The sequence below is a fragment of the Myxocyprinus asiaticus genome, chromosome 45 (genome assembly GCF_019703515.2).
Source record: "Myxocyprinus asiaticus isolate MX2 ecotype Aquarium Trade chromosome 45, UBuf_Myxa_2, whole genome shotgun sequence".
Taxonomy (NCBI): Eukaryota; Metazoa; Chordata; class Actinopteri; order Cypriniformes; family Catostomidae; genus Myxocyprinus; species Myxocyprinus asiaticus.
Window position 1 is genome coordinate 17,167,463 of NC_059388.1, and position 21,769 is coordinate 17,189,231.

Below are 21,769 nucleotides of genomic sequence, written 5' to 3' on the forward strand. Positions count from 1 at the left end.
CTTTGCAGAAGACACAACTCAATCTTTCGTGTGTAAACATGCAGTGATCACAGACCTGTGTTTCAGTCTATTCATTGGGTGTGATTGGCTGAAAACTTCACTTATCTATCTAGCGTGCAGGCTTGATCAGAATTGATCAAAAATATACCACATATGATGGAGAGTCTCGAAAGGATCTGCACTTCCTGGTATTAGTGTGTTTTATTTGAATGGGTAACTTTTTAATAAGTTTTGCTCTTCCATTGACGAAAATAGAAAACAGTCTAGATGTGCATTTCCTGAAGGAAATAACAGCACTTGCAAGGCAGCTAAAGAATAGTTTTAGTTTTAGTTAAGCTTCGTTTTAGGCTGTGGGTCTATGCAAATGAATTGCTGCATCAAAGCTGCTTTACAGTTGTCATGAGTCACTTTGCATGCGTCTTGTTTTCTGTTGGCTGTATACAAAAATAAACACTTAATGCAAATGAGCAGAGGCAACTATAAGTAAGCCATTCGTAGGTGGATTTCACTGTTAAGTGTCAACACTGTGGTTCCGTGGTGCCCTGTTTTGAGCAACATTGGCTCAACCAGTGGCTTGAGATTGGGGTGGACCGACATGTTTGTTTAACCAATGGCAGAAGTGGGAAGTGTTCAGGGAAATCTGTTTGAAAACGGTCATAATTTTTGCTAGCATCATTAACATCATACATAGTCCAGTAAACATAAAAAAGCTACATCAATATTTGGTGTTGCCACCTTTGCCTTTAAAACAGCCCCAATTCTCCTAGGTACACCTGGACACAGTTTTTCTTGGTTGTTGGCAGATTGGATGTTCCATGTTTCTTGGAGAATTCACCACAGTTCTTCTATCTATTCTGTCTCAATTGCTTCTGTCTCTTCATGTAATCCCAGACTGACTTGATGTTCAGTGGGGGCAATGCCATCTCTTGCAGAGCGCCCTGTTCTTCTATTCTAATCTTTTCTGTTTGCAAAAGAAATATTTGGGAGTCTATAATGTATTTTTCCTATTGACACACTAAAGCTGAAGATATAAATAATCATCTTAAGACAAATGTTTTTGTGAAACATCTTAAGTGCCTAAAACTTTTGCACAGTACTGTATATCACAATACTTATCGTGAGGTGGTTTGTGATACCCAGCCCAAGCAGTACTATAAATGTTAACGGTATTAATGTTGTATATTGGTGCTGCTAGGTCATAAACCAGCTCTGAATTATACTTTGTAACACTTAGCATTGCGAATGATATGGGTGTAAGAGTAATGAAATTGATCTTCCAGTCATCATGATGAAATATTCAACTGCATGATTTGTTCGGCATGTTTGGATGCCGTTATGTAGTGTCACCTGCCCAGTCCTACCCTCGCAAAGTCTGACTTTTATTAGCAGGTGTTGAAATACTGAGTGAATGAAACAGAGGCTTACTGTGCTGTCTGTAGGCCAGAGCTATGCCTTTGTCATAGTGTCAGTGGAAACTATATCATCAGTGGAAATGTATATTTTTCACATCGTGTTGACATTTATGGCTCAAATAATGGGGTCACTCTGATGACATCAATATGTCATTGTGCACTGACTCCTAAATTTTTACATTTGTTTCCTGAATAGACTGTCTGAAACCTGGTCCATGCTGTGCCTGAGCTTTGTGTACTTTGTGGAAATATGCAGTAGTCATTGGAAAATGGTCAGAATTTCTTCTTTATCAGCCTGTGCATTAAACCGAATATCTTGAGGGCCCTGTCTGTGTGGCATTCACACTACACACCACACAGCTAACTGAGCTTGGAACCCTACAGTGATCTGCCAGTTTAGCTCTACCTGGTTCCCTCTGCATCACAATAGCTTGCTGGTAGGCAGCCCTGCTGTTATGACACGTTTTATAGCTTAATCAGATCACTCAGCTTTGCCATAGGAAATTAAGCAGTCATTCAAGATTACAAGAGCTTTGACAATTGAAAAGGGATTTCTAATTAGTAAGTGGGCCATTTCTCAATCCTGAAGCAAAGCCACTTCTAATCTTTCCACTCTTTAAAGTTTAACTAGTGACTTTTTTGAGCTGTCTTGGCTTCACTTTAAATTGTGATGCTCTTCTCCTTTTCTTCAGGTAAATGTTTTTATGCCTTTTTGGTATGCTGGCCAACTTGGTTCCTTAAATCTGTTCTACTGCAAATTAAGGCCAAGGGCTGTATCCAGTGCTCTGATTAAGATTTGTTGTTATGATGGGATTTTAATTGAAAGGGCTACTAGTATACATGACCCATTGGAATGAATTATAAACACCCACTTCGTGCCACTTACCCTGAGCCAGTGGACATGAACGGATACAGGGATAGACCCAAAAACCCTTTCTCTTTTCACCCCCATGAATTCTGTCATTTACTTACCCTGATGTTGTTTCAAACCTGTATGACTTTTTTCTGTGGAACACAAAAGGAGGTTTTAGGCAAATGTAAGCCATTCATTGTCATTGCATCTTTTTTTTCCATTCAATGAAAGTGAATGGTGGCTGAGGCATTCACTGAACATTCTGCCCTAACATCTCATTTTGTGTTCCACAGAAGAAAGTAATATGGGTTTTGTAATAACATGATGGTTAGAAAATGATAAAAAAATAAAAATAAAAACTTTAGTTTTTGGGTGAACAAGGCCTATCCTTTTAAGTGCTTAAAGTGCTTAGTATTTCTCTGAGATCTCCAAAAAGACCAAATATTGCATCTTTAGTTTAAAGGTGCACTCAGCAATTTTTGTTTCCTCAATAAAAAGGTTGTACTTCTTAAATGAATTGTAATTTTGAAATGTATGTAAAAAATGATGACCACTCACATTAAATGAAGACGGTTATATCATATGAGTAATCTTATAAATGGTGTTTTATTCTACATGGTGAGGGTCCCCTCGTGGGGGCTGCCATGTTATGATCACATGACCTGCCATATAATTATGATTGAATGTGAATAGTGGATTTATACAATGGCATTGGTAACCTAAAACTTCATCCAGTGTAAGTTAGGGTTGGGAGAAAAGACGATGTAATCACAAAATGACAAACACCCTGATGTCGATTGCTACTGTCATAGACAGATGATGATCGGAAAATGACACACCATGGAGTTGCCAAGTTGTCAAATGTATTAAGTAGTAGCCCAGTAGTTATACACTTTAATTTGTGGATACTAATCAAAATATTAAACCTTTAAATACATTACGGATTAAAGAGGCTGGGTGCATGTCCATTTTCACTGCTGACATGTTCTCTGAATAGCATGAAACATTTTCCATAGTGGTTATAACCTACTCTCTAGACTCGATCTAGACAAAAAAAAATAGATAAAGCTAGATAAAAAAACAGCACATATATTAGAAATTTCATAAGGAAATACAGACATTAAAAAGACATTATTATGAAATGTCATTAAGGTGAAAATGAGTGACAGAACATCTGTCTTTATGAAAAATTTGTATTAAAAAATGATTAAAAAAAGTTTTTAATTTGCAGGCACGGAATTCAAAATTTTCTATTGACAGAAAATTATGGTGTACACCATTTAAAGAACCTTATGACTTGCTTAGGGAAAGTGATTTTAAATCATAAAATAATACAAAACCTGTTCACCTTGAACCTAAAATTGAGTTCTATATTATTTTCTTTTTTAACGAAATGCAATACAAACACAAATTTCGATAAGAAGAACACAGTGGAAATTATTAGGCAGCGTAATTGGGGAACACAAGGGAATTTACTAGGCTCACACCAAATAGGAAAACTGGTATTTTCTATTTGTTTAAGCACAGACTGTTTGAATTACAATATTGTAGCCATTTTATAAAAGTAGAAATTATTTGAGTTAAATATATTATTAAACATTAAACTTATAATTTTTATAATGTTTACTTTTATTGTTGTCTTATGATCTTAATTTGTATCTGTAATTTTCCACCTGTTGTCATAGACAGATACTTATGTCAAGACAAATGGGGCCGGTGGAGGAAGTTGGAGACCATAAATGTTTGGATTTGGGGAGGTGGTGGTTATATAGGATTTTTTTACCACTTCAGTATTTTAATTGCTTTTTCGTTTCATTTAAAGTGTAATAAGAATTTAGAAATATCTTTGGTTTAAGTTTTCTGTGTTTCAATAAATTAATTTCCATGGCCTAACCTAGAAGGCGATCACAAACAATAATTGAATCAGTATATTTAAGGACATCTAATCGTTAGATAAAGTACAGCCAAAAAATGGAACCATTTTTTTGCGACATCATCTAACTCAGGCTTCTAGAAAGGAAAGAAACATGTTCACCTTTTCCGAGGTTAAAGCATTGCAGAATGGTATAATTAAATGGCCAGCTGAAAAAAAAAAAAAAACCCGTTCTGACTGCTTGTCACAGACAAACATAACTTTCGGATTGTGAGACAAGGTAGGAAAGCGAAGAATGTAGCACCAGTTCTGCTTGTTGCAGGTTTTAATCATATTAAAATTAGGGCTGGGTGATACACTATATTGCCAAAAGTATTCGCTTATCTGCCTTTAGACGCATATGAAATTAAGTGACATCCCATTCTTAATCCATAGGGTTTAATATGACGTCGGCCCACCCTTTGCAGCTATAACAGCTTCAACTCTTCTGGGAAGGCTTTCCACAAGGTTTAGGAGTGTGTTTATGGGAATTTTTGACCATTCTTCCAGAAGCGCATTTGTGAGGTCAGACACTGATGTTGGACGAGAAGGCCTGGCTCTCAGTCTTCGCTCTAATTCATCCCAAAGGTGCTCTATCGGGTTGAGGTCAGGACTCTGTGCAGGCCAGTCAAGTTCTTCCACACCAAACTCGCTCATCCATGTCTTTATGGACCTTGCTTTGTGCACTGGTGCGCAGTCATGTTGGAACAGGAAGGGGCCTTCCCCAAACTGTTCCCACAAAGTTGGGAGCATGGAATTGTCCAAAATCTCTTGGTATGTTGAAGCATTCAGATTTCCTTTCACTGGAACTAAGGGGCCAAGCCCAGCTCCTGAAAAACAACCCCACACCATAATCCCCCTCCACCAAACTTCACAGTTGGCACAATGCAGTCAGACAAGTACCGTTCTCCTGGCAACCGCCAAACCCAGACTCGTCCATCAGATTGCCAGATGGAGAAGCGTGATTCGTCACTCCAGAGAACGCGTCTCCACTGCTCTAGAGTCCAGTGGCGGCGTGCTTTACACCACTGCATCCGACGCTTTGCATTGCACTTGTTGATGTATGGCTTGGATGCAGCTGCTCGGCCATGGAAACCCATTCCATGAAGCTCTCTACGCACTGTTCTTGAGCTAATCTGAAGGCCACATGAACTTTGGAGGTCTGTAGCGATTGACTCTGCAGAAAGTTGGCGACCTCTGCGCACTATGCGCCTCAGCATCCGCTGACCCCGCTCTGTCATTTTGCGTGGCCTACCACTTCGTGGCTGAGTTGCTGTCATTCCCAATCGCTTCCACTTTGCTATAATACCACTGACAGTTGACTGTGGAATATTTAGTAGCGAGGAAATTTCACGACTGGACTTGTTGCACAGGTGGCATCCTATCACAGTACCACGCTGGAATTCACTGAGCTCCTGAGAGCGGCCCATTCTTTCACAAATGTTTGTAGAAGCAGTCTGCATGCCTAGGTGCTTCATTTTATACACCTGTGGCCATGGAAGTGATTGGAACACCTGAATTCAATTATTTGGATGGGTGAGTGAATACTTTTGGCAATATAGTGTATATAGAATATTAACGATATAATCAAGATAATTTTGCTGACGATGTAAAATTTACCAATATTGTGAATATCGCGATGATTTTAATGTGCTTTCATTTGCCCATTAAGTTTCATAAAGAGTGCATCAGTAAACTAATTTCACGATCCCTCAGGGCTGCACAATTAATCAAAATAACATCAAAATGGCGAGTTGGTCATGCGATTATTAATCCACAAGAGTCTGTGATTTAAATACAGATAAACATGGTCTGTGTGTGATTCAGAACAAACCGGTGACGCGCTGATCTGTGTGACGCGCTGATCATGGCGGTGCTCCCAGATCAGTTCACGTGCATTGTGAATCAAAGTAATGCGGGTTTAAGCATTCACGCAATTCCAAACACTGGTAACCACTACAAGATACTGTATTATACAAATCTACTAACACGGCACCATATAACAGAAAAAGGAGATTACAGTGTTTCAGGAAATGCAGAACTTTGTAAACTGTCAAATACACTGCCTTTTCTGTGTCTAAAAGCTTATGAAGTTGAAGTAAATACGACAGCACTTTCGGTGTCAAAATAAAAGCCCCTAGGTGAAGGTGAAGTAAACATGACAGAGATATATTACTTTTGTATAACGCAAATCTAATAATCAGAATAATAATGATAATTCAGAATTATATTATAATAATAAACCTGACGTGTCCCACAAAATCCCATAAATTTAGTATTATGCAATGTCAAAACTGAGGTTTCAAAAGTAAATCAGTGAAGTAGCTTTGCACATCTCGTTCATTCACAAAAATGTATTAGTAAAAACATTTGAAGTTGAATAATGCTTTTTATTAAGCTACTATGTATCATTGTGTATGAAATATAAATATAAAGTGCATATAGATGAAAATGATTGAATTTCATTCTCCCTTGTTTTTATTTATTGAAACACTAATTATTCGATTTTTATTTAATGTCCCTAAAATATTTAATCTACTTGGCTACAATGGCTGTTTGGATGAAATGATGGTTCCTCTGATGAAAAACAAAACAAAAACTTTTGAGCCATTTTAGAGCAAATACATAATTGAGATATATATTGAATATCGTCAATAGGCTGAAAAATATCGAGATATAATTTAAGACAAATGGCCCAGCCCTAATTAAAATATTATTATAATATTTTTTTAATCCTATTTATTTGTATTACTTATTAACTTGTGTCAGGTAGGTTATAGGTTTACCGGGCTCGGCAGTGGGGGCAGTGGCGTTGATGATGTATTTGGATATCGTGATATTCTTTTAATTAAATATTGTGAAAATATTTTTTGCATATCGCCCAGTTGTTGCTGCTGTAGAATTGCACTGCAATAATGGGGTTTCCCTCATACTCTGGGAATCCCCCCCCAGTATATTTCTGCATATATACGAGGATGTGAGGGATGGTAGTCGATATTTTGAATTGGTGTATGTGCTTTTCCCTTTTCCCACTGAACTCCCAGAAATGTTCAATTCTTTCTTGTTGATATGATGTATGGCTCCATGCTATGACTTCAGTTATCTGGTATGTTCCATGCACATGCACACTCTTCAAAAACCTGTAAAAATGCCACTTATTTATTATTATTTTATATTTTCTCTTCCCTTCTTAAATATTTATCGGATGCTCCATCAGTTTTTTGCCCAGTTTCTTTCATGGATTAACGGAATATAAATGTCTGAAAATGTTTTCTTTTCTGTTTTTGTGGCCTTCAAGTTCTTAGATTGATGCCAGATGATTCGATCTCCATTGGGAAACTGCAAAACCTTAGAATCTTTGCACCAGGGCCTGGGTAGCTCAGCGAGTAGTGATGCTGACTACCACCCCTGGAGTCGTGAGTTCGAATCCAGGGTGTTCTGAGTGACTCCAGCAACCAAATTGGCCCGGTTGCTTGGGAGGGTAGAGTCACATGGGGTAACCTCCTCGTGGTTGCTATAATGTGTGGTTCTCGCTCTCAGTGGGGCGTGTGGTGAGTTGTACGTGGATGCTGTGGGGAATAGCGTGGGCCTCCACACGCGGTAACACACTCAACAAGCCACGTGATGAGATGCATGGATTGATGGTCTCAGATGTGGAGGCAACTGAGATTCGTCCTCCGCCGCCTGGATTGAGGCGAGTCACTATGCCACCACGAGGACTTAGAGCGCATTGGGAACTGGGCATTCCAAATTGGGGAGAAAAAAATAAAATAAATCTTTGCACCAAGTGTAGCTAACACTAGTTTTAGGCTTAGAACACCTAAAACGTGAAGTCACGTGCAAATATGAGTAATTAGCTGTCTAAATGACCATGTTTTGATGGGCTTAAAAGGCTTAAATGATTTCTGGACTTTTTGACCTCAGTTTTGCTTAGGCTATATGACTATCTGTCTGCATGAGTTGGAGTGTGAGTGAATTTGAGATGTATGGCAGCCTAAATGCATTTTTGACAAAGGCGTAAGACCTGACTCATCTTTAGCCCACTCTCCAAGCGGGTGGAGAGACTATAATCCTCATCCTCAATCGCCACACTTACATAGCAGTGCTAGGAGTATGTTTCAAATGCAATTGTACTTTCTTTCATTGAGGAGTTACAGTTTTTACTTTTTCAAATAGCTACATTTTGGTGTACATTTTTCCAGTTTTGTCTTCTCTTCCCTTTTTAGGTCAAGTATTTTGAATTAATTTGGAATCTAGCACAACTCTTGAAATGTACCTGATGATAAGTGATCCTTTAGATAGCATCACATACAGTAAATTAGGACCCAGATCTGAATCTATGTAGAAAAAAAGTACTTTACCAAAAAAATAAAAAAAAGCATGTCATTGCAGAATCTATGATGTAGTTTCAAAGGTTTTTGTTGTTGTTGTTTTTTTTATTTTTTTTTTTATGGTAAAATACTTTATCCTGTTCCAATTTAATAACTGAAGAAAAATATGTAAGCCATCTGTAGGATGATATCCCCTAAAATGGCAACTCTGCGGCTCTGTGGCACTTTCAAAACATCCCTACCAGTACAACATAGAAACATTTCACTGTTTGTCCGACTAGTAGAAGATGGGGGTGTGTTTGGGAAAACTATCTGAAAACAGTCATTATTTTTGCAATTCTATTTAGTGACTCTAGTAGTGCAGAAATTACAAACTTCACCTTGACAGCTTGTGTCTCCTTCAGTTTATACACAAAATGCACCAGTGATGCATGACATTGCAGCCAACCAAAGATGTGATGCATTTTCTTGCATTTAAAAGATCAAAATATTCCATTGTGGTAGCACTGCAAGTTTCAACTAGAATAAAAATGGCTACATTTACTGACGTTATTAGGAACAGAAACAGTCGACGCATGGTGAAGCTGTGAATGCTGGTTCTTTTTTGTTAAGAAACCTACATGTTCCTGTAGTTCAAATAGTACGGCATGGCACTAGCAATGATAAGACCATGGGTTTGGTTCCCAGGTAGCATTGTATTGGATGAAAGTGTCCAAAACGAAATGAAAAAATGTTGCTGAAATGTTAGTTTATGCTGACATGTTGTGCTGTTGTGTCCAAGCTGAATGGAATACAATCCAGTACCAGAAGTGTGCTTTTGAGACAAGTGTTAAAATGCAGTGAAACCTTCATCTGAATGAAAAAGAGCAATGGTACGGAGGCTGAGCACCTCTATGGCTTTGCTGAGTAATGTGGAGGATGTTGTCATGACAATAGGCTCTGCTGACCAGGCTGCTCTCTGGTCTGTCAGGCAGACCATCCTGTTCAGTCACGCATACACGTTCACTCTGAATCACACAGACTAGATGCATAAACACACATGCAAACACACGCACGTGCATGCTTTTCAGCCACATATCTCACTTGCCTTGATTCACCACATCTAGTTTCTTTCTAAACATGTGGTATGCGTGAATGAACTGAATACACCTATCATGACCTCTTCTGAATACCTGGTTTGAATATAGAGAGTTATTCAAATAGGAAAACCAGAGGACTGCTGTTAAACCAATGCATTTAAAGGGTGTGCAGTGGTCTTTGTTTTTGTACAAACAATGTTAGCATGCCATATTGGGCTGAAGTGAAACGTTTTTGCAAATTCTCAGGAGATTCTGTGCAAATTCCAGTAAATGCTTTTTGATGTGTGGAGTGAATATTTTTAGTACTTAATTGCTTAACCACCAGTATTAATGGATTAGATGCTATAATAAACCTTATTCACAGTAGTGCCATTTTTGATGGGAATGAAAACGAGGCTGTGAGGGATTGCCTTGCATTCTCTTCGTTGGGTTGTACTGCTGTTTAAACTGTTTTTGATCATTCCACGGACAAAACATACCCCCCCGTGCATACCATTGCAGTGACTAAGTCTATCCCTCACAGCCTCATTTTCATTCCCGTCAAAAATAAATTTGGCACTACTGTGAAATAAGGTCTCAATCAAATAAATACAAAGCAATGTAAACCTTACACATTTCTGTAAATGTTTTGAACCAAGATTTAGCATGGACATTGATGGACATAACTAAAATGTCTCTAGTTCTGTCAGACAACCTTAGACACAAGCTGTTGCATTCCAATTATAAGAGAGCAGACAGTCCTACAATAATTAAAAGAATATAATAGAGAATAAATAAAGAATAAAAAATGTTATTATCTAAAGAATTTAGCTTGACATTTTTCTGCTCCATCTTAACAGCTCTGTGAAATGGTTGCCAAAATAACAGAATGAAATCTATTTGGGAGTAAAATCTGTGAATAATACTGGAAGAAAGATGTTTATGACAGTGCTGAATGAATTTTTCACAATGCTTCTCTGTGACTTTTTGACCCTATCCAGAAAGAGTGTCTTTAAAAGCTACCATTTCTGACACACAGGTCTTTTGCTTCCTCATTTAAATCCTGAGACTTATAAAAAACCATTAATTAGAATGATCCTATGGATAACACTGTGTTCAGTATTTAATTTTGTGTTTTTCTCATTCTTTTTCTTCCAGGTTTAAGTGGGCAGCCCTCAGATATTGAAAAAAGAAATGAAGTGTTTGGACAGAACTTTATACCTCCAAAAAAGCCAAAAACCTTTCTTCAGTTAGTATGGGAAGCATTACAAGATGTAACATTGATTATTTTGGAAGTGGCAGCAATAGTTTCTTTAGGCCTTTCTTTTTATAAACCTCCAGATGCAGAAAGTAAAAGTAAGTAGCCTATTTTTTCCCCCTCTGGTTTTATTAATAGTTAATCTCATTTTATCAGGCTGTTTTATGTTTATATGGAGCTGAGTTTTACTGTGTGTGTGTGTGTGTGTGTGTGTGCACAGACTGCGGGGAGGCAGCGGGAGGAGTGGAGGATGATGGAGAAGCAGAGGCTGGGTGGATAGAAGGAGCAGCTATTCTCCTGTCTGTTGTTTGTGTAGTGCTTGTGACGGCATTTAACGACTGGAGTAAGGAGAAACAGTTCCGTGGCTTACAGAGCCGCATTGAACAAGAGCAGAAGTTTACGGTGGTTCGGGGAGGAAAAGTCATTCCGATCCCTGTGGCCGAGATTGTCGTCGGGGACATTGCACAAGTTAAATATGGTGAGCTCCCATTAGTTGACGAGATCTCTCATTTCCTTGTTTTCTTTCAAGTGATTAGTACCTTTTCCTAACCTTTATTTAAATATAAAGCTGCTGACAGAAATAAACTGTATTGTGATGGTATACTTTCTCTGTCAGGTGACCTCCTGCCTGCTGATGGTGTTCTCATCCAAGGCAACGACCTCAAAATAGATGAGAGCTCTCTAACTGGAGAGTCTGACCATGTGAAGAAATCACTGGAGAAAGATCCTTTGCTGCTGTCAGGTGGGACTACATCCACAGTTACTGTAAAAGATCAGTAGTGCTAATGCTATTACAAACGTCTTTTGATTAATGTTTGGCTGCGTGTCTTTATAAAATTTGTATTTCTATGAGACTTGAGCCAAGCCATAGAAATGTCCAACTGTGGAGTTCAGATGTTGGCTATAGAGGACCTGCTGCCTTTCAGCAAGCCTATTGCACATCTTCAGCTTATCCCATTTTGTGAAAGCCAGTTGATCCTCTGATAGAATTACATTGCTGTGTGTGGGGAGATTTGTGAGCCTGAGTGGGCACTCCTCCAGCAGGGCCTGTGTTAGCACGCTGAGTCTGCCCTAGCAGAAACCTTCCTTAAAGTTTTCCAAAGATCCCCCCCTCCAAGCCTAAACAATGACAGAGGGCTGATTTGAAGTTATATTGGTGTCTTTATAAGCCCCTCAGCTGAAAAATGGCCATTCACTCATTCTGTTTTTAAAGAACAATGAGATAATAAAATTGTGCTGGTGCTCATAGTGCCTAATAATTAATAATTGATTAGAAGACTTGTCTGTTTGGTTTTTTAACAGTTATTTAAAGGAATTATTCACCAAAAATGTCAATTTTGTCAATTTACACACCATCATGTTCAGTTCCTAACCTAACCTGTATGGTGTTATTTTGTCCATGAAACACAAAAGGAGAATTTTTGAAGAATCTTCATAGCCACACAATAACTTTGCCATTATTCACTGATAAACTTGAACTTGAAAATCAAACTGAATGACTCGAGAAACTCACTGACTTGATCTGGTTGCAGCAGTTCTCAAGTTAATAGTTCACTGGAGGGGATGATTATCAATAATGACATTGGGCCATTTCCTCACACACAGCAGAAAACAAATCTTATGCCTCAGAAGTCTTGAAATATAGCACACGAGTCATTTGGACTACTTTATTTGCTTACTTTTAACAGCCTTGGTCACTATGAACTATCAGAAGGAAAATATCTGTGTGAAGATTGCTCAATATCTACTTTTTTTGGTTCCAAACTGTCAAATACAGTCATACAAATGTTGGAAGTAAATGATGACAGACTGTTAATTTTAGGGTGAAATACTCATGCTCAGAACAGAATATGAAAGAATATGTTTGATCTGGCCCTCATTCACCTCACCTTGCTCTGTTGCAGGTACTCATGTCATGGAGGGCTCTGGAAAAATGGTGGTCACTGGTGTCGGAGTCAATTCCCAAACTGGAATCATCTTCACATTATTGGGGGCCGCAGAGGATGAAGAGGATGACGAGGAAAAGGAGAAAGAGAAGAAAAAGGAGAAAGAACGAAAAAAAGAGAAGAAAAGTAAGTTGTCATGGTTATTTGGTGTCTTATAGGGCTGGGTGATGTGGTTACGAAAATGATATCTATTAATTTCAGCCTATTGACGATATTCAATATATATCTTTATTATAATGTATTTGTCTGAAATGGCTCAAAAGGGATTTTTCTTTAAATCAGAGGAACCATTATTTTTATCCAAACAGTAGATTAAATATTTTAAATAAATTTAATACAAATCTATTTAAAAATAATGAAGCCATGTTTTTCACTAATATACACTTTTATATTCCATGTACAATGATAGATAGTAGCTTAATAAAAAGCACTATTTACCTTCATATATTTTTACTAAAACATTTTTATTTGTGAAACAAACAAGGTGTGCAAAAACTGCTGCACTTATTTTTTGGAACGCAGTTGAATATTGCATTATTCTAAACTATTACTGTGAGACCCAGTATATAATACTGAATGATCGTTATTATTTTGAGGATTAGATTTGTTCTACACAAAAGTAATATATTTCTGTGCTGTTTACTTCACCTTCACCTGGAGCTTTTATTTTGACACTGAAAGTGCAGCAACAGTGTGTTTGACAGTTTACAATGTTAAGCATCTTGTGAAACGCTGTCATCTCCTTTTCTGTTATACTGTGCCGCGTTTGTAGATTTGCATAATAACGTGTGAATGCTTGAACCTGCAATAATTTGATTCGTAATGCATATTAACCGTTTTGAGAGAGCTGAAAACATCATGAGCCCCGCATATGCACAGAACAGCACGTCACCCGTTTATCCTGAAGTGCACAAACCATGTTCATCTGTCGTTAATTGCAGACTTTTACAGTTGGCTGGATTACACCACACAACTTTTAAAATACTAAGCGTCACACACCTACCATCTTTGAAAATCACTACAGATAAAAACTGGGTAAAATACACCAAACCACTGGGGATCCCACACTACGCGACTCTGTCAAGTCAGTCTAATCCAATTCGATATCAAACTCGCGTGGAAACAGGGTTGCCGGATTAGTTTGATGTTTCACAGCCCAGTGATTGTTCAAAACCAGCATGAATGTAAAAAAACAACAACATTCAAATAGTGTTTATAAAACTCAAGCGCATTTCAACAATAATAAAACATAGTATTACAACCTTAACGACACAATTAACGAAACGATAAAGTTTCCAAATATCTTTACATTTACCCCTTATTTTTTCTTATTCACGAAAATAGTTAAACGTACTAAAAAAGAACAATATGCTGTGTTCATCCATTCCGTGTTCAGGCCTGTACACACGTCCATCAGTCTAAAGAAGACGAATTCAAAAGTTGCTTTTAAGTTTTTTCACTCATAAAAATGCTCTCTCCACATGATTATTAGATGTGGGACAATGGTGATCAGGAGCAATATGATCACCACGATTGCTTCAGCATCATTAAACTTCTAACAAGAAGGCATCAATGGTCACGGGAGAAATTCTCAGGTGCAATTTCTCGATTGGGTTGCATCAAATGGGCATGAGAGAAATTTCACAGACAAGTACTGGCATTAATCGCGAATTTAGATCACGGTTATCACCACTTTGTCGTTATTCAGATTGCGTAACTTCGCTGAAATCCACGAACAACACCTGCAGATCGTGCGCTCGTTTAGAACATACTCGTAGCTGCTCTGAACAGGATTGAACAAATTTTCTGTCAGTCAGTGTTTTCGCGATTGTATCGTAAATATTTGATATTTCGCCAAGCCCTAGTGTCTTTTTTTTTTGTGTCTATTTTACTTTCTAAAACAGACCAAATAGTGGCATTTTGAGTCCGTAGTTGCTGTTGCTACAGAAGTGAGATGAATTGTACAGGTTGTTTGTATGTAAATGTGTGCATAAGAAAAGAATAGAGAGAGGTTTTTTTTTTTTTAAATTTAGCAGTATTTTTTGTCTGTATAGAATTTAAAATTTGTAAGCAGTGACTCCTAGAACAAAACTAAATGTAATGTTTTTTTTCCTGTGCTAAATTAACAAAGGGGCATTTAATTCATTTTGGCAAATCGTGGTTCATATGTTGGGGCTCCAAATGAATGCCTGCTGCAGATGTAGTTATAGTATTTGTAAAGTTTGGGCCCCAAGTTGTGCAGTGAATGAGCACCTCATTGCAATTTTGTGCGTTTGTGGTCTAGCCACAGCGGTGGATTTGAAAGCCACATCAGGTCACAGCAACACATCTGTTCATACCCACATACATATTCGCAGAGCCTTTTCTCATTCTGTGAAATCAAAGAGAATATTTACATAATATGTTTAAATGTGCGCTGCAGAACCGTCACTTGCATAATAATGAATAAATTTGAATGAGTGTTTGTTATGGGGTTTTTCTTTCTCTTTCTACAGATAAAAAGCAGGATGGCTCTGTGGAGAACAGAAAGAAAGGTGAGTAACCCTATTGACTTAATGATATAATGAACACCATATTGGCTTAGCAGGTCACCTTCTTACATGCTGTAGTCTACATTAAAGCCACCGCCTTAACCCATTAGTACTATTGGATCTTCATTAAAGCTTATGCACACTAGTGTGAGGCCCACAGAAGTGTGTGAGTTTGTGTGTTTGTAGTGTTGTTGAGAGGTAAACAGCTTAAAGGAATAGTTCACCCGAAAAAGAAAAGTAATTTACTCACCCTTATGTTGTTTAAAAGGTATTTTTTGTGTGTAACACCAAAGGAGATGTTAGGCAGAGTGACAATCTAGACAGGTTTTGTATGTATCCGGTCATGCTGGTTATTTTGGAGCTGTTAATTGCAGCTCTTGAGTCCAGAGATCTGCACCTGTTTCCCTTCCAACCTTTTATTATCTAGCATCACCTAGCCAGGCATAGCAGAGTCCACGTTCAGGCTGCTCTGTGTTCTGAAAGTAGCTTTAATGCCTCTGAAGGTAGCGTGTGTGTGTGTTTGTTGAAGCCCCGGGCTTCAGATCGCCCTGCCAGAAATGAGCTCTAATCCACCAAACTAGGATTACAGCCTTGTGAGTAGAGAACACAGCACGCCGCAGTAGAATATCACCCCCCTTACCCCCTGCTAATTCAGACGCACTCACATTACCTCACATCACACAGTCATTAAATCCTGAACACAGGCTAACTTCGTAACGCTTCAGAAAAAAAAAACAGCAGTGTTAGACAGAGATGTCCTGCTGTGTATCTGTATAAATGCATGCATGCTGAGTTTTGTGCGATTTCACTATGCTGACAGGCTGTACTTTCAGCACACCGAATGATGGGCTAGAGATCAGATCAAGTGTGTGCATGTCTTTTTTTCAATGGGCGATAGCACAAAGTGATGGATTGGAGGTGTGTGTGTGTGTGTGTGCGTCAGTGAGTTGTGTGCCTGTCGATGAGGCTTTGTCTTCTAGATTACTTGGTCAGATGGGTATGCATGTGGCTCCTCAATGAGAGCAAGATCTCAAACAGTTTTCTCAGACTACTTCATAAAATTCTCATTATAATTACCATTATAATTAATTTATCTCCTCACTTAATTATATTTGTCACATGGGGAAACCACAATTTAATTAGAAAAAGCTTCCTGTGGTCCGGCTAAGGAGAAAAGCATAGTCATGTACGCAGAGCTGTAGAAAATATACTTGAATTCCTGTGCTCACTGCGTGTTCACCATACTCTTTCTGTCTTTTTCCTTGTCTTTCTCTATAGCTAAAGCCCAGGATGGAGCTGCAATGGAGATGCAGCCTCTGAACAGTGATGAAGGGGCTGAGGGCGAAGAAAAGAGAAAAGCCAACTTGTCAAAGAAAGAGAAATCTGTTTTGCAAGGGAAACTGACTAAATTAGCGGTCCAAATTGGCAAAGCAGGTAAGCACTGCAGAGCACTTGGTGTTTCTGGGTTTTACAAGTTGTGAAAAGATCATATGTAGGGATGCGAATATAAAGATACTGATTCCACTCATATAACGTTATTATATGAACAGTCGGAGAGTGATTAGATTTAAGTATAAGTAAGTCTTAGTACACAACACAGATTCTGGTTCATTTCAATTTGGTTAATTTGTACATGAAAAAAGTAATGGCTTGCAGTTCAGTAAATTAGTCAAGAACTATTCATCAGTTCTGTCAATGAGTAAAACAATATTAGAATAATTAAAATCTATAACTGATAAGTTCAGTATTTTTTGTCTTTAAGAATGATCCACTAGAGAGCACTGATTAATAAGGGTAATTTGTACACAAATTGTTTTCACTGCACCACCACTGAATATTGCAGCATGAAACATTGTCATAGTATTTATTCACATCGGCAAGAATGCAGACATTCATTTTCATTATGTGTCCCTGTGCAGGTCTGGTGATGTCAGCCATCACGGTGATCATCTTGGTGGTGCTCTTTGTGGTGGACACTTTCTGGGTCCAGGGACTTCCCTGGGAGAAAGAGTGCACGCCTGTATACATACAGTTCTTTGTCAAATTCTTTATCATCGGTGTGACTGTGCTGGTGGTGGCCGTTCCAGAGGGTCTTCCGTTGGCCGTAACCATCTCGCTCGCTTACTCTGTGAAAGTATGTCCCCATATCTACCCCATTTTAATAACCCAGATAGCTGCACAAGGTGCATCTTCTAGGTGTGACCAGAGGGTGTGTTGACCAAAAATGTTCCATTCTTTACAGATTTTTTAAAAACAATGATTGATAATTCATAAAGCTTTCCATCAATGTGATAAACAGTCCGGTGTATTGAGTTTCCTTATTTGAAAGGTTCCCATGGTACGATGCTAATACGAGTAAAGAGAAGGAGAAAATAAAGTTTGAGTCCCCCTACAAAAAAAAATAAAAAATAATAGACCAGGAGAGAGATGTTTGGATTTGTTGTTAGAGAAATTAGAGTTTCTAAGTGTAGTCCAGTGGAATAATTAATGGGATATTGTTCATTAAGTAGGGTGAAATAATCACATGACCCCAGTGTCATTTGCACATTGGGTGAGCACTTAATAAATAAAACTGATGTACTGAACTTGAATGATTTTAGTTCTTTAAATCTTTATTAACTTACATTGTAGCCTATGTATTGTCAAGTCCAGGTCTTTATAGACCTAAACTTGGTATAATTTTCAGGAAAATGAAAACAAGGATGGATAAAAATAGAGCCTGGCTGAAAATGTACAACCCAGTCTGTCAAAATGACGGATAATGATTATTTGTAGCACAACCTCTGGGCGTGACTCTGTCCAGACTTTGTTTCACGATGTTCGTGTTGATCCACTAATCAGATGAATCGCCCTCTCCAGTCAGCCATCCACATTCACTTCCCTCTTCACAATTGTTACCAGCCCCTTTTAGCTGTTACAGTAATATTTTTTTTTGTCTGGATTCCTGCCATTTAACTGGGGATTAGTGGATTGCTTAATCTTGCACTCAATCTGTTTTATATCACCTTCCTCCCTCCCCATCCCAATTTTTTCATTCTTTCCTTTTGGTACTGCTTTTCAGAAAATGATGAAAGATAATAATTTGGTGAGGCATCTTGATGCTTGTGAGACCATGGGCAATGCTACAGCCATCTGTTCGGATAAGACGGGGACACTGACTATGAACAGGATGAAAGTTGTTCAGGTCTTTATCACAGACAAGCACTACAAGAAGGTTCCGGAGCCAGATGTCATTCCTGCCAGCACCGTGGACCTGCTCATACTGGGCATCAGTGTCAACTGTGCTTATACCACCAACATCATGGTGAGTCCCTAACCAAACTTAATGTAATTACAAACCAGTGTCTCCTATGGAGTTCTGTTTTTAAAATGACTTCAGTAGCCACTCTGACAGACTCGGTTAGTTCATTCAGTGACTTGTGAGTCTTCTTGACTGATTCATTTAAAAATTGGCTCGTAGGGGGACCTGGGTAGCTCAGCGAGTATTGACACTGACTACCACCCCTGGAGTCACGAGTTCGAATCCAGGGTGTGCTGAGTGACTCCAGCCAGGTCTCCTAAGCAACCAAATTGACCCGGTTGCTAGGGAGAGTAGAGTCACATGGGGTAACCTCCTTGTGGTCGCGATTAGGGGTTCTCTCTCTCAATGGGGCGCGTGGTAAGTTGTGCGTGGATCGCGGAGTGTATCATGAGCCTCATCATGCGGAGTCATGCACAACGAGCCACGTGATAAGATGCGATGATTGACAGTCACAGAAGGTGAGACTTGTCCTTTGCCACCTGGATTGAGGTGAGTAACCGCGCCACCATGAGGACCTACTAAGTAGTGGGAATAAATAAAAAAAAGAATTGCCTCTTAAAAGTCATTCTACACTGAGACTGCACTGTTCATACTGTTTGAGTGCAGCCAGCAAACACAACACTTGTTATTTTCCTGGACGCAGTATTTTTAGCTAATACTTTTCACATTCAATTCCGACTGCAAGCTCACAACTCATTGTAAAATGAATATGCCATGGTGCTGTAGATTGAGTGGTAGAAACTCTGCCACAAACCTTGCGGTATCTTATAACATTACTGTTTCATGGGCAGTTGTCTTATTAAAATATTGCATAACACTGTTGTACTTTGCTCTGAAGACAATACTTATACTAATCACATATCATAGTTCTTAAGTTTTTGAACTCATGTTTGTTTCTTTGTCTTTCTATTCAGCCCCCTGAGAAAGAAGGAGGCCTAAATCGTCAGGTGGGCAACAAAACTGAATGTGCCTTGCTGGGCTTTGCCTTGGAACTGAAAAAAGACTATCAAGCAATCCGCAATGAAATCCCTGAAGAGAAGCTTTACAAGGTCTACACCTTCAACTCAGTAAGGAAATCTATGAGCACTGTGCTGAAGAATGCTGATGGAAGCTTCCGGATGTTTAGCAAAGGAGCCTCTGAGATTCTGCTGAGAAAGTAAGCTTTCCTCAAACATAAATGCTCAGTTTGGTTAGTTTGACTCCAGCTCATAGCATGAGGAAAATGTTATAGTATTCTAATGCTTTTTTAGTGCTTAAATAATACACGACCAGTCACAACATTAAAACCACCTGCCTAATATTGTGTAGGTCCCCCTTGTGCCACCAAAACAGCACCAACCCGCATCTCAGAATAGCATTCTAGATGATATTCTTCTCACCACAATTGTACAGAGTGGTTATCTGAGTTATCGTAGACTTTGTCAGTTCGAACCAGTCTGGCCATTCTCTGTTGACCTCTCTCATCAACAAGGCGTTTCCATCCACAGAACTGCCCCTCACTGGATGTTTTTTGTTTTTGGCACCATTCTGAGTAAATTCTAGAGACTGTTGTGCGTGAAAGTCCCAGGAGATCAGCAGTTACAGAAATACTCAAACCAGCCCGTCTGGCCCAAGTTGTATGAACCACTTTTATGATACTGTTATGTTGCTTTATTGTCATCTTGGAGCTTGACAGCCATATTGGGTGGGGGGGGGGGGTGTTCTATGTAGTCAAACAGTTTTGTAACGACATGAGGGTGAGTAAATGTTGAAAAGTTTCATTTTTGGGTGAACTATTCCTGTAAAAAAGCCATATGAGAGGTGTTCCAGCAAATTTGATTGACAGATCAAATGCTTCATCTCCCCCTCCAAATCCCTCAGGCTGTGTTACTTTTAGATTTCCCCTGAGAAATTACTGGAATGGCTCTTTTGTGGTGGTTCAGTCTGAGTGCTGTTGGGTATCTGCAATATCTTTCCAGCCCTTACCTGCTCTATCCTAATCTAGGTGTTATAAGATCCTGACAGCAACAGGCGAGGCAAAGATTTTCCGGCCCAGGGACAGAGATGACATGGTGAAGAGGGTGATTGAGCCCATGGCCTCTGAGGGCCTGAGGACCATTTGCTTGGCTTACAGGGACTTCCCCGCCTCTGAAGGAGAACCTGACTGGGATAATGAGAGTGAAATCCTCACTAGGCTCACCTGTGTATGTGTGGTGGGCATTGAAGACCCAGTCAGACCAGAGGTACGGACTTTAGCCATCTTTAACAGCTTTTTAATCTGAATTGTTAAAGTACAAAATTTATATTCAGACACGCCAAATGTGAAAGCAATATTGACAGGTTACAACATTTACGCAGTCGTTTTGTTGCAGAACCATGAGCTTGCTTTTGCCGCACAACATGCTGAACACGGCAGAAAATAAACTGAAAATGCACTATAAAACTATTTATCAACACAGTCTTTAGCAATAATGGCTTTTATGAAGCAAGATATCTGTCGGGTTTGATGCCGAAATCTTGATTGGATTAAGCAGTTTATAGTCTGCATTTTGGGTTTCATTGCATGTGGATTAATAACCATTTGGATTTTACATTTGTAATAATTATCAGTGGCCCACACATGATAACCATTTTAGAATTATAACTGTTATTGAAGGACATTTTCAATATGGTATCCCAGAAATCACTTCTCTATAGAGCCGTAGTTCGGTTTCACAGCAGATACAAATAGTGTGATGACAAATAATAACCCAAAGGCTGTTCTGTCTTTCTCTCTCTCTTCCTCACTCAGGTCCCTGATGCCATTAGAAAGTGCCAGCGTGCTGGAATCACAGTACGCATGGTCACCGGAGACAACATTAACACTGCCCGCGCCATAGCAACTAAATGTGGCATCCTGCTGCCAGGAGATGACTTCCTCTGCTTGGAGGGCAAAGAGTTCAACCGCCGGATCCGTAATGAAAAGGGAGAGGTGAGGGCCCAAATCTATTACGAGAAAGTAATAGACTCCAACACAGACAAACAAGCTCATAATATGCGTCCTCTTTTCAGATTGAACAAGAGCGAATTGACAAGATATGGCCTAAACTCCGGGTCCTGGCTAGATCTTCACCAACAGACAAACATACACTAGTCAAAGGTGATCTGAGACTCACTCCTCCAGGATGAGCAATTAATTCAGTGTTGAA

The 21,769-nt window shown here is 39.0% G+C and overlaps 1 protein-coding gene across 6 annotated transcripts in view; it reads left to right on the top strand.

Moving 5' to 3' along the window:
• The window catches only part of LOC127435095 (plasma membrane calcium-transporting ATPase 1), a 53,010-nt gene that overhangs the window by 21,961 nt on the left and 9,280 nt on the right, over nucleotides 1–21,769 (top strand). For all 6 annotated transcript variants that reach the window (XM_051688279.1, XM_051688281.1, XM_051688284.1 and 3 more), the window contains exons 3-14: nucleotides 10,725–10,922; nucleotides 11,045–11,302; nucleotides 11,441–11,566; nucleotides 12,729–12,896; nucleotides 15,266–15,304; nucleotides 16,580–16,735; nucleotides 17,221–17,435; nucleotides 18,363–18,605; nucleotides 19,517–19,758; nucleotides 20,587–20,824; nucleotides 21,373–21,552; nucleotides 21,633–21,720. In XM_051688279.1, the coding sequence (XP_051544239.1) occupies nucleotides 10,725–10,922; nucleotides 11,045–11,302; nucleotides 11,441–11,566; nucleotides 12,729–12,896; nucleotides 15,266–15,304; nucleotides 16,580–16,735; nucleotides 17,221–17,435; nucleotides 18,363–18,605; nucleotides 19,517–19,758; nucleotides 20,587–20,824; nucleotides 21,373–21,552; nucleotides 21,633–21,720 (2,151 nt within the window). The remainder of the gene's footprint in view (nucleotides 1–10,724; nucleotides 10,923–11,044; nucleotides 11,303–11,440; nucleotides 11,567–12,728; nucleotides 12,897–15,265; nucleotides 15,305–16,579; nucleotides 16,736–17,220; nucleotides 17,436–18,362; nucleotides 18,606–19,516; nucleotides 19,759–20,586; nucleotides 20,825–21,372; nucleotides 21,553–21,632; nucleotides 21,721–21,769) is intronic.